This window comes from Mustela lutreola, chromosome 5, assembly GCF_030435805.1.
Source record: "Mustela lutreola isolate mMusLut2 chromosome 5, mMusLut2.pri, whole genome shotgun sequence".
NCBI lineage: Eukaryota > Metazoa > Chordata > Mammalia > Carnivora > Mustelidae > Mustela > Mustela lutreola.
Genome location: NC_081294.1, coordinates 40,572,259 through 40,585,830, shown reverse-complemented (window position 1 = coordinate 40,585,830; position 13,572 = coordinate 40,572,259). Strand labels below are relative to the sequence as shown.

The 13,572-nt window shown below is 40.4% G+C and overlaps 1 protein-coding gene across 8 annotated transcripts in view; it reads right to left on the bottom strand.

The window, feature by feature from the left end:
* FBXO38 (F-box protein 38) overlaps positions 1 to 10,978 on the bottom strand; it is a 54,558-nt gene extending 43,580 nt beyond the window's left edge. For 4 of the 8 annotated variants that reach the window (XM_059173973.1, XM_059173977.1, XM_059173980.1 and 1 more), the window contains exons 1-2: positions 10,846 to 10,978; positions 2,429 to 2,619 (exon numbers count right to left, since the gene is read on the bottom strand). In XM_059173973.1, the coding sequence (XP_059029956.1) occupies positions 2,429 to 2,556 (128 nt within the window). In that variant the 5' untranslated portion in view covers positions 2,557 to 2,619; positions 10,846 to 10,978. Of the gene's footprint in view, positions 1 to 2,016; positions 2,105 to 2,428; positions 2,620 to 4,042; positions 4,084 to 10,845 lie in introns of those variants that run through there. The other 4 variants (XM_059173974.1, XM_059173975.1, XM_059173978.1 and 1 more) reach the window with 4 other exon arrangements.
* Between the last annotated feature and the right edge of the window lie 2,594 nt (positions 10,979 to 13,572).

The window sequence follows — 13,572 nt, the reverse complement described above, 5'->3', positions numbered from 1 at the left end:
TATAATTTTCTACAAAAAAAAGTATTATTGCTAACTTAATTTACAGTCTCCATAACTCAGATGTAAGTAGGATAATTTCCAGAAATTGTAAATATTTTATAAACAACAAAAAACAGTCAATTTGTTTTCTGAATCAACTTATACACTGAAGTATTTTTTCCTCAAATCACTGATTGTTATACAAAGTATATGCCTGAGTAAATATACTCCCTCTAAATCCAAATAGATCAGTAGTCTCACAAAGATGATCTTACATCATATTTGCCCTGAGAAAAAGAAATGTATTTTTTCTTCAAAGACAAATAATCAAAGAGTTGTAGGCATTTCAAATACATTTTTAAAAAGATGTGACACTAGATTCCACTCCTTCCATTTGAATGTTCTGCTTAAACTGCAAAATATTATCATATCCACTCCCAACTTAAAATATGGTCCAATTTGTTTATAATATGCCTTCTTATTATTCAAATACCTAACATACATCCCTAGGAACAATTTTACATATGGTTTCTTCCCAGATTTTAACAGCTTTATTGTTTAATTCATTGATGCATTTAGGATTTAGTATCAGATATGGAAGGTAGGAACATGCTTTTTTTACTTTCTCCAAGTGATTCCTGGGTTATGACATCATCACTGATTAATCCACTCAGCTTTTCCTCATTGATGTGAATACCATCAAAACCAGATCCCGACATAAGTTTGAATCCCCATATGGAGCTTAATTTGGAAACGGTTTGACCCAGCTATCTGCTTAACATCTCCAGTACCAAATCTTCAACTGTTGTATTGTAGGGACAATTGTTGTATGGTAGGGTTAGACTCCTTTTCTAAAGAAACTTTCTGAAAAGTTTTCAGACATTTTTCCACCAAATGAACTTCAGTATCATTTTGTTATGTTAAAAAAATTCTGTTATTTTGGACTTCCTATTCCCAGACAGAACTGAACTATGCCAAAACTATGCTATGTCACACAACAACGAAGTGTAGATGATAAAGACTAAAAGACTAAAGAAGATAAATCCAAATTTATGTTAGAAAAGAAAAATAAAATGTCCGTGGTTCCCTAAAGTAGCTCTGCTATCCCTACTTTCAAATTTCCTAGGATGCCCAAGTGGTTCAGTTGGTTAAGTGTCTGCCTATGGCTCAAGTCATGATCTCAGGGTCCTGGAATTGAGTTCCGCATCAAGCTTCCTGCTCAGTAGGGAGTCTACTTCTCCCTCTCTTTCTCTGCCCCTCTCCCTGCTTGTGCTTACTCTTTCTCTCTCTCTCAAATAAATATTAAAAAAAAAAAAATTTCTTTTTCTGCAAATATTCAGTAGTTTTAAAAAATTCAGAACACTTCTATAAACTTCATAAATGGAAATTTCCCCTAGGTAAATAAAACAGTGGAAAATCCAAATGCTTGGAAAAGTTCATTGCAATTGTATAAGAGAAAAACTGGAAAACAATCCAGACATCAGACTACAAGAGAAGAGTTATTCTGTCATAGTGACTTAGTTATGTCCCAATTATTGTGACATAGTTAATTATTGTGTCATAGTGAGCACAGAGTGACATAGTACTCATTATGAAGACCATATAGCAATATGAACAAACGCAAAACGGGATCAAAACTACCAACAGTCCACAAGCATTTATGCTATGCAGTGTACTGAGTGCTTCAAAAGCATTATCTCACTGAATCTTAACATCTTTACTGATCCCTGGTCCAAGGCAAGTAAATGAAAGACTCGTGATTTAAACTCAGGTCTCCAACTCCAGAGCCAAAGTGTATTAGGGTTATTTATTTAAATGGATAATGACTGAAAGAAGAAAGCTGGGGAAACTGGAAGTGACAGGTTTTTGGGGTTTTTTGTTTTGATTTCTTTGACTTTTGTTTATAATTAAGTCTGGACAAAACTGTAATTTAAAAAAAGATTTTGGAAAAAAATTTACTATAAAACAACTTAATGTGTGCACTGCATACAGTAACGATGGGTATTATTTCATGAAACTTTGATTCCAATCACTTACATATATGTGCGTATGAAGAAAATGTTTCTCACTGTGGGTTGTAGTCAAAAAAGTCAGAAACACTGCCTTATGTTGTACACACATGGTACTGTAATAACAAAAGTCAACAAATCAGTCACTATGAATTTCGAGAAGCCTGAGATGTTAATGTAGAAAATGGCTATACAATAGAACTTATTGCAACCAAAGTAGTATTCTCTATCTTCACTGTGTAAGCTGTCCTACACAGCAGCCACAAGACATACAGGCTAGTGTAACTGAGGAACTGGACTGATTTTTAAGTTAATTTCACTTCTATTTCAGTGCCATAGGTAGCTAGTGACTACCATGCTAGACAGAACACTCCTAGAATTTGTTCCTACTTACACATGCTGGGGGGGCGGGGGTAAAAGTCAATCAAACAAAATCTTACCTAAAAATATGGCAAAGCACTTCATGTGAAAGTTGATTCATATAGTCCTTTGTTTCATCAGGTATTGCTTCCTCAACAATTTCATTATTCATGAGACATGTTTTAACACTTTTCTTTCGTGGACCCATTGCTGTGTTAGCTCCAGTATCAAAGAACAAATCTTCCCTCTTGATAACTTGAATTCAAAGCACCTGAAAGCAAGCAGAGAGTAGAGAAGATGAAAGCGCACCAACTCCAGACTCAGAAATGATCCCAAAAACCTAGTTTGTAAAATGATGTTTATTTTATAAAAGAGAAAAAAAGATACGGACTACATTCAAATTAATAAAAACATTATACAAAATGCACAGAATATCTTTTTCTGAAAAGCAGTAGAGAATATAAAAATGCATTATTTAGAATGAGCAGAAAAATAAAAAATAAAAAATAAATAAAATGGAAGGACTCAGGAGTTCTGGATTCTATTTTGTACTGTTGCTTCTTAATAATCCACTCAACTTTCCCAAGCATGAATTTCTTCACCTGTAAGGTAAAATAGTTAAACTAGGTTAACAAAACCCCTTCTAGTTCTGGGATCTCCTGATTCTAGAACTGCCCCTCACACAGAAGGCAGAAGAGGAATATTGGGTTCTAGTTCTGGATCTGCCAAACTACTTTTATGAACTTGAGTCATCTTTTAATTCTTCATTTTCCCACCTATAAAGTGAAGGAATTAGACATCATCAGTGGGTCCGAGGTCCCTTTATAAATCTGATAAAATATACAGACCTTTTGCTCAAAAACTAATTACTTATGTACAACTTCAGATGGAGAATAAAATCACCCTTTTCCCTCTCCTGTAAACATTAAGGAGCGAAGGTTAACTCACTTTTGTGTCAAATGTATGTATATTTTGTCTGTTTTTAGAATAAGCTTTGGTGACAGAGGAAGAGAAGGGAGGAAGGAGAAAAAGGAATGGATGGAGGGTGAAGGAGAATTCAAGTCAGATGAGCAAGCACCCAGACGGCTTTGTTTTGTTTTATTTTATTGGTCAGCTTAAGAGGGAACCATGTAAAAGCAGTGTCCTCTAAGTAGCATGGTCAACTATCACTGGTAAAATTCTCCAAAATGCTTTGGACTCAAACTCAGAGAACTCTAGATGAGAGCTTAAATTGCATCATGCTGCTGTGATGCAGGCAAGTACAGTTCCAAATCAGTGCTTCTCTAGAAGAGTACTGGCTCCATGTCATGGACCACCTTTTCCTTTTTCCTAATTATAATCCTTTACTATTGAAACTTTCTAAAACGGACTTTTTATTTTCCTACAAAGTGGACTCAATAAAACTTAGCCTTGTCTTGATGACCTCAGGACATCAATATGAATATCCATTATATTCTATGATACCTCTCCTCAGGAACTACAGAAGTCTGCGGAGTTCTTGGGAATTCTTTGCATCACCAATAAATGGGAGCAAACTGCATGACTAAGTGAATCCTCCGATTTCCTGTGCCTGTGTGTGTTTTGGTCTCTTCCCTCACTGACAGGTCACTTGTAATTTCTCACAGGTGGCAGCATGCTCGCTTCTCCCTGCGTTCCACACACGCACACATGCACAGACATACCCCTATACCTACCTCTAAGCCCCCCTCGAATTTGTTGTCTCTTCAGCCACAGCCTAGGAAACCAAAGAAATACCTTTACACAACTGTGTGCGGATTAGGATCAACAAGCACCCAGCAGTACAGACCTAAGCGATTCTGCAGAAAGTAGGTGCGTGAGCTACCTTGCACTGAATTTGTGACCTCTCTTTTGCCTTCTCAAAAGCTTATATGTTGTCCATCCCATTTTGGTTAACAGACCTTGGGAGAAATAAATGTTTGTACTCAGAACACCCCACAAAAACAGTTACAAATATACTCCTCTGTTCCTATCACTGCCTACCTTTTCCTATTCACTGCTCTCTCCCCAGCAAAATCAATCTTTCCATCTTACAATGGCTCCCAAAACTGCTCTAAAGTTATTTTGACTTCCTCATCATGAAATCCAATATACCCTCTTCAAGGCTCCCCTACCTGACCCATTTGTAGTATGGGCACTGTTAACCACTCTTTCTTTGAAACGCTCACATCATGTGACCTCCAAATTGATATTCTCTTGGTCCTCTTCGTTCCTCTATGAGCACTCCTCAGTCTCTTTTACCAATTCACCCTAGAATTCTCTTCTGCCTGAGACAACTATATTCACTCTGTATTCCACTACTGCTACTACAAATATACTTAAAAAAAAAAAAAAAAAAAGAAAAGAAAAGAAAAAAAAATCCACTTCTGGCTCCTATTTCTCAGGAGTTCTGACATTTACTTCCTCTCAGAAACCTTCATCTCAGTACTTTGAACATCCTTCCAAAGTATATACAAACTGAACTCTCCACAACCACCCCCCCCAAAACATTCACAGACAGACAGACAGACACACCCCTACTTTCCCTACTCTAGTTTACCAGAAGCCCAAAACAGAAACTGTGAAATCAGCCTCAATATTCTGGGATCTCTCACTTTTCAGGCTCTTGATCGGCTATTCTTACCAATCTTACCACAATACTGCTCTTGCATCCCCTTCCTCAGGCTTTCAGGTTTCTATCAACCCTCACCTGGATGACAATGGCTTCCTCGGTGATTTCCCTAGAGCCTGGAACAAAGCCTACCGCACAATAGGCCGACAATAAGTAATTTGCTGAATAAATAAATGCTTACCACACCATACTCCACACTGAAACCAGAATTATGTTTTTAAACCATTCCTCTGATTGCACATTAAGTGAAAAAAGCAAAATGTAGGTCATTCAAAAGCATTACCTCATTTGCATTAGAGAAAAAGGACAAATATGCTGGTGTCTGTATGGGACGTTTCTGGAAAGGTCCACAACAAAATATCAACAGTGGCTACCTCTGGGGAGAACAGAGGTTTAGTAAAGTAACAAAGATTACTTTTTTCCTATTCTTCTCCCTTATTTGAACATTTAGATTTGTTTTGCATATTATACCCCTTAAAAAACAAACAAAAAACAAATCAGCCCAAAAGGAATCCTAGTTTCCACAGGATAAAATCTTTCTAATTTCATTCATGGCACCTTCCCAATCTCATCTTTCAATCTTTAATTACTTGTTCTTCAGGACACTCACTCCTGACCCACCAGTAACCTTAGTTCCCCCAAATATTGATCTTTCATTCCTAATAAGCTATTAACTCCGACTAGAATGTCCTTTCCTTCCCTTTTTTGCCTAAAACAGCATTAATCTGTTTTCAAAATCTAGTTTAAATGTTAAGTCCTCTGTGAAAACTTCTCCCCTCTTTTGAGCTCCCTGTTGAGACTGAACATGTGCTTCTCCTATAGAAACTTGTATAGTATTTTTTTGGCCATTTTCAGCCAGGAAAAGGGAAGGAATCTCAGTCTCCTGCCTCTAGGTGAAAACAAGTCTTTGCTCATAATAAATCCTCAAATATCTGATGTATGAACATCCATCAGTCTTTCCATTGTCCAGAGGCATCCAGTAGTTTCAGGCTGCTAGGAACCATTACCCTCTGAGTATCCTCCACAATCTCAATAACAAGCTTGTAACCTAGCAAAATGCAACCAGATTTTAATCCAATCAGGAAACACAGAACAAACAGCTACCAGCACCTACAAATGCCTCAACAAGACTATTATTAACCAGTTTTGACCAATCCAACCACGGATGAATTCTCCAGCTTATCATATTTTTAGCACATGCTTCACTTTTAAGAATCTTGACAGCTCTCGCCTTTCAGGAATAGGATGTTTCCGACTTTTCATCCTGTAAGTAAAAATCTTTCCTAGCCTTTCTCCTTCTTTTTCTTCACCAAATCTATATCACTATTTATACCCTCATCTTCTGATTCTGCCTTTTGCTGTTTCTTATTATTTTGCAAGCTGTGATTTTGTGGGAATCAGATTTAATGCCTCAGTGTACAACCGACACTTGAATTTTTAAACCAAATAGACTGCACCTTAAATATCATTGGTTTATAAATGTTCACTTGTTTAGGACTCAGAAGTACTTACTCACAGATATGACTTTATAGAACATTATGCAGAGATAGGGTCCCTAGCGAGCCCACAAAAATCTATTTAACTTACAGTATGCATTAACACTAACTGTCGAAGGGCCTAAATTAGCAGCATTTTTTTAGGTGAAATTATACATAGATTTTCTGTATGATGCCTAGAATTGAAGACTTATTTATGTAGCTACCTACTCGGCAGCGAGTGGAGTAGTGACTCCCCTGCGGGAAGCCTCTGGGGGACACGTGGAGATGAAGGCCAGGGTAAAAGATAAGATCTCCATCCCACATGTAGGGGTTTAACAAGTCAGGACCCAGAGTCAGGGGAAAGCCATCAGTCCTCTCCAAGTAGGTGTCCTGGAAATATCCAGGAGTTAAAAAATCTTCCTTGTTAGAGAATTCATCTATTTGCCCTTACCACCATTCAAACTCCATAAAGGACAACAAAATTATTTCAGCTAAAGCTGGCTTCATCTTCATTGAGGTGGCTATGCTGAGAGTAACAAAGGCCTGGCAACTCTGTATGAAAAGAAAATAGTGCGCAAAATGAGCTAAATCCATATGGTGATGCTGCCTCTCTTGTCTGTGCACTCTCTCTCTTAACTGCTTTTCTTTTAGTGGGATAAAGGACAAAAGCAAGTGAGAACAGAAAAATAGCTTTCTGTATCTTGGTTTCTTCCTACCCCTATAGCCCACATATCACCATTTGCCACTTGAGAAACTCAAAAAAGGAGGGAAGGTGCAAAGCAGCAGTAGCTCAGAAGGGAAAGGGCTAAGAAGGAAAAATCAACAGCAGGTGAAGATCAAACACTAAAGCAGATCTAGCAGAGGAGTCATAGAGGGTAAGAGAGAGGTGGGTACAAATACATGATGAATCTATTTTGCAGCACGAGGTGTCATTTCTAGGGCCAGCCAAGTTCTGGAGACTCAGACTCCAAATCTCAAAGAAATGTCATTTTGACAGAAGTGTAGAATCCCACAATGTAAAAAACTGAAGGGGCCCTCAGAGGCTACCCAGTCACACAGTTCTTAATTTTTTTGTGGGTCACAAACCCATCTGATGCTATGGTAAAAGCTGCACATCTTCTTCCCAAAAGGAAAATAAAATATACTCATGCACTATGAATTTCATACACAATTTCAGGGGCTTCACAGACACATCAAAGTTCATCCAGAGGTCCTTAAGACCAGCTCCCTCAATTTTCAGATGGACAAACAGAACCAGAGAGGATAAGTCACTTGCCCAAGGGCATGTATTAAGTGTCTTCAAACTTCTCAGTATACATTACACACCCTATCATCAAGTCAGGCTCTGCACCTCAGCTGTCCCTCTGCATTCCAGAGCTATTCCCCAGTGCTCTGAGATGGGCTTCTGGATGCTCTGACAGAATTGCTGCTGGCCACACCCTGCTTCACAAATTAGGGTTTGTGGTCCATCTAATTTAGGGTCCCACACCACAGCTTTTAGCAGTCCTGGGTATCCTATAGTCTTTTGGTGGCTGTCTGTTTGGCAGACCTTAGCCACTGGAAGCACCTTTATTGTCCGGGTGGTGCAAGTACATTCTAAGTAGTAACCTGAGTTATCTGTGTGTATTCTTCAAGCCAGGGTGTCCTTCCACAATACAATTTCTCTTAGGTGTACTCTCTTCTCCTTCCAAATGGCCAGTCAAATCTCCTCTTTTCCCAAACAGAACTATACTATCCTCTATTAATTCAGTTCATTCTGTTTGCCCCCAAATTTATTCCCATCTATTTTAATCCCTAACCCTTAAGGCTATCTCCACTTCTTGCAAGGGAGGCCTAACATTTCCTTGCAGTATCAAGTTCTTTTCCTTTTAATCCTCTATTTCCACTGTAAAGGTTTTAGTACCTACTATTCACAATTCTGACAATTGGTGATATCTACAAAAATCCTGTATGAGTTCACTCCTTCACTCCCTAAATGTCTCATCTAAAAATCTTCCTATACCTCTACCATCTTGTCAACATTCTCCACCATCCCTGACTTATTCTATTAATTAATCCTGTCCTCAGACCACATCAGGCTTTCCCAAGCACGTTTGTCTCTTATTAACACACTTTACAAAGAAGAGATAAACTAACTTACAACTAACCAGAAAACTTTGGGATCTCTTGTCCGATAGAATTTTCATAATTCTGAACCAATTTCTCATTCTGTATCCAATTAATAAAAATTCTATGGAGAAACTCCTCCTTTTCTTGATAGCTGTTATCTGCTCATACATTATCTACCCTATCATTTACTGCCTACTAAGTGTCAGGTGTTGAAAAGTCTGTCTTCCCATGAAACTTAGAATGCAGGTAGACTCTAACACCAGTTTCTCATAACTCAGTCATTTCCATTACTATAATCTAAATTATCTTTCATTACCCTCACCAAAAATACCCCTCTCCCATTTAAAACTTCCCAATATCTTCAATCATCCATCTGGTCGAGGGCTTTCCTGCCCCTCAGGTTCTAATGCCTTTCTTTAGTTTCTATTGGCTTCAGCTTGCTCATATCAAAATAATCTTGCATGTCACTTAATCTGACCTAACATCATAGATCCTAACTTCCATGTCTACTACCTAGGATAGCCTCTCTTGCCTAAAGAGGTGCCACACCACATCTACCAAACTGCTCAAATAAAAAAAACATAGAATTCTAGTGCCAAAAGGATCTAGAAATCATCCAGTCCAACCCCTCACCTTCCAGATAAGGAAAAGTGAGACTCAAAGAGGTAAGCTGGTTTGTCCAAAGACACAAAGTCAGAAAGTACAAGGGCTGAAGCAAGGTCTTAAACTCCAGTGTAAGACCAATTTTATTTTACTACGTTACTTCGCCTTACTGAAAAGTCGTTTTTCCTTTTTTTCTTATTCTATGCCTTTGTATCTTTTTCACTGAAGTGTGTACCTGCAAGCACACATTCATTTAAACAAACACACGCAAGGGGTGCCTGGTTGGCTCAATTGATAGAGCATATGGCTCCTGACCTCCGGGTTCGAAGGCTGAACCCCATGCTAGGTGTAGATTATTTTAAAATAAAATCTTAATAAATAAACACACACACACACACACACACACACGCGCGCGTGCGCACACAAGTCCATATTCATTACCCTAAGAGAACATAAGAAATCACAGCATTGTAAATTTTAAAAGGAGGAAAGAACCCTTAGGGTCACCTAACCCAGTAACTGTCAGAAATTTAAAATTACAAGCACAGATTTTTCAGTCTATAGGACTACACAATATGTAGCTTTCCACATCCCACCTCTTCTCTCTCCCAGAATATCCTGGTCTTATAAAGCCATTATTTTTTTCTTCAGTTGTGCTGAGCGTATGGGAAAGAGGATTAAGAATCAGGGTCCTAATCCAATGCGCTCATTTGCCAGCTGAGAAATCTCAAGTCCAGAGAGTGCAAAGGAATTTGCCCAAAGTAACAGCAAGTTAAAAGCAGCTTTAAGACAAAAAACAAGCTCTCCCATTCTTCCCCCAGGAGTGTTTTCACACTGCTGGTCTAGATTTATAAAACGAAGTCGTCAGGACAGAGCTTCTCCCTGCACAAGAACCTTCCTAAGTACCCAGTTTGCCCTTGGCCAGTTTGGTGCCTGGAAAGAAACACGGTAGACGTCTCTTATCGGTCAACTCCTGGCTACCCAGGAGGCAGGGAAAACAAGCTTTTCAGGTCTGTCTCTAAGGCTCCTTTAAAAAGGAGCTGAGAACCCGAACTTCAGAGATGGGAGATGCATCAGAGGCTACTAACACTTTCATTTTACAGATAAGCCAACTGCGCTACAGAGAGGGTAACGCACCTGGGCAAGGTCACACAGGGAGTCGGTGGCGAGGTAAAACTAGAACTTGAGGCTCCTGATACCAGAGCTGGCCGCCTCTCAAAAAAATGTACTCATTGCGTCTTGCTCAGAGACATCCCTCGGTACACTGACTACAGGTCTTCCTTAACTTACTGGCTTTATCACTGACAACGTAAAAATCGTAGAATTCGTGACACTCGGGGTGGGAGGGTGTCCCATAAATTGCCCAGGCCAACCCCCTACCCCGCCCCCATTCTGAGGAAACCCGAGACCCAAAGAGGGTTCTGTATGTTAGACTCTTCGGCCAGCTCTGGACAAGGTAAGCAAACCCCGCAACCAGGGCCTACAAGGCCAAGACCCACAAACCCAATCCTTGCTCTCCCGGGAGCTCTAGGCCTGAAAGGAGTCCGAGACCGAGAGCCCAGGCGGTCGGGAGTTCGGGAGCCCCGGAGATCCCACCCGGCTGCCTCCTCCCCGCCGCCCACACGCCCCGCTCTGCGGCCTGCTGCCGGTCCCCGGGCCCATTCCGCCGCCGCCTCACCTACGCCGGCCCTCCGTCTGTTATTGTAGTTGAGAGGGAGGGAGAAACGCGACCGACACTTCCCGCGGCCCCCACCGCCTCGGCGCTTCCGCTTCCGCCGCAGCTCGGGCATTTCCGGAGGGTTGCCTTCCGGGGCTGGGCTCGGTCCATGTGTCCATGTTGGGTGTGGGATTCTGTCGTCGTCTCATGGCAGCCATGTTTAGCGTGGCTGTGTGTGGGGAGATGGAGCCCGTCCATGTTTCCGTGACTGCATCGCTGCGCCGGAAGTGCCCGGCGTCTGAGGCTGGGGCAGCAGTCACTTTTCTGTGGTTTGCGTCTCACTTTACTGCTGTCGGGGGCGTTGGGTAAGCTTTTGGACCTTGCGTTTGGCGTTTGCAAAACCACTGCGTTCCAGTAGGGATTTTTCCAGAATTCGTTTAGCTAAAAAAAAGAAAATCGCCCTTCTCTATTTTGGGGACGTTGTTTCTGCACATAACTAATAGTATTTTATAGGTTCCAAAGGGCTCTCACGTGAGTGTCCCATCAAGAACTCCCTACCACTCTGACAGACGGTTAGGAATCAATCGGTTTTTTTTCATTGTTTAATGGATAAAATTTTTTCTTCAGAGATTGACTTAATGTAACACAGGTGGACTGAAACTCGGAATTTTACCCTCCACACCCCACGTTCTTGCCGCTGCATACGTAAGTGAAATTGATAAAAGTGCATAAACTAAAATAGATACAAATAACCTTTAGGAAAGTTAGTGTGCATGAGACCCAGTTTGACAAGACACAGGGCCAACTAGACGACTCTGCTGTAAAACACCTGAAGATGAACTTTGGGGGCGGGGGGGGGGGGGGGTGCTGCCCTTCCGAGTCCCTTCTTGATGCCCAAACTGGTTTTTCCTCTTTCCCTACTATGGTTTAGCATCATAGGTTTCATCTAATCATGGCAGTCACAGTTCTAGCTATGTCATTCCAGGCAGGAGTCAAATCAGGTGTCTTGATTTAGGGCTCTGGGAAGAAAAAGCAACAAAACCTCATCATATTTATATACTGTTCATCTTAATCCCCATTTTCATTTCAGTCATTCCTGTAAGTGAAAATAAAGTCCTGTTCCCATGTTAGTTGCTTCCATCCATTTCTTTCATATTTGAACTTAAATAAATCAAACAGTAAAACAAACCTTGGCTTTTCCTGTGTTCTGGATTGTTTAGGAAAACAAATAGGGATTATATATGAAAATGTTTAGCACTGATCCTGGCATAGATACAAGGGATTGAATAAAGTCTACTTCAGTGCAAATGGGTTGAATCTTTGAAGTATTACCGAATGGGGTTAGCATTCCTCCTTCAGTAAAGAGTACTATGGTGGGACCAGAAATACAAATAAGATATGTTTCCTACTTCAAATTTAGAAAGGGAAATGAAAGCTTATTTACAAATATTGTAATAAATGCTGAATAAAGATGTTTTCTGAGTGCTCTCAGTGCCTGCTGTGTATAAATAGACTTAAAAACTCATTTTAACATTATTTGTCTAGGATTTTATTTATTCCTTTGTTGGGGGGTCCCAGAGGGAGAGGAACAAGTAGACTCCCTGCTTAGTGCACAGCCAGATGTGGGGCTCAATCTCAGGACCCTGAGATCATGACCTGAGCCAAAATCAAGAGTTGGTCACTTAACCGACTAAGTCACCCAGGCACCAAAGTTTTAACATTTTAAGGTAGAAGATGTGCTTCCTTTTACTAAACTCCCAAGATTTTTATGTTCCTTGGTGATGTGGGTTTTTATTAGAGTCGGAAGCTAGTGTTCCCTGCTCTAATACAGTAGCATCACCAGGGAAGCTCTGCCCTCTACAGTGAAATCTGCCCTATGCTAAATGGCCCTGAACCACTGTTTTTTTTTTTTTTTTTAATTCTTACTCCCTGCTTTTTAATTAGTTTTTTTTTTAAATGTTATTTTTTTATTCATGAAAGAGATAGAGAGAAGCAGAAGGAGAAGCTGGCTCTCTGAGGAGCAGGGAGCCTGACACAGGACTCACGCTTAACAGAGTGAACTACCTAGGCGCCCCTTAAATAAATTTTTTTTAAAGATTTTATTTATTTATTTATTTATTTGGCAGACAGAGATCACAAGCAGAGAAAGGGAGGGAAGCAGGCTCCCTGCCAAGCAGAGAGCCCGATGCAGGGCTCGATGTAGGGTCCGATCCCAGAACCCTGGGATCATGACCTGAGCCGAAGGCAGAGGCTTTAACCTACTGAGTCACCTAGGCGCCCCTTAATTAAATTTTTAAATATGTCTTACTTCTGGTACTCCCATAGGTTCTAGTACCAACCTCTCTTCTCCCTTGACATTTCTTAGGCCCTTAGACAAGGGCTGACCATTTGTTAGAAGGCATTAACACTTAAGAGAACAAGGTCTGGTTGAGGATAGGGGACAGGTTTGTTCAGGCCTCCTTCTTATGGCTCTGGGGCCTGTGTAATGTACAACTGCAGGAGGTACCATGCACATTGGGGTCATCCACATTACCCTTGGAGTTGAGTAATGTGGCAGAACTCAGCTCTGAATTAAATACAGGAATTTTTGAGAAGTAAATCCTTTTAAAGCTATTTCAACTGAAAAACTATTCAGTGGTCAGCAGTGCAGGTGTTAAAATTCTAGAAGTTTAGAAATATATGCTTCAAGTATGAGTTCCTCTGCTTACTGGCAGAGACCATGAGCAAGCATTTCCATTCTCAGCTTCA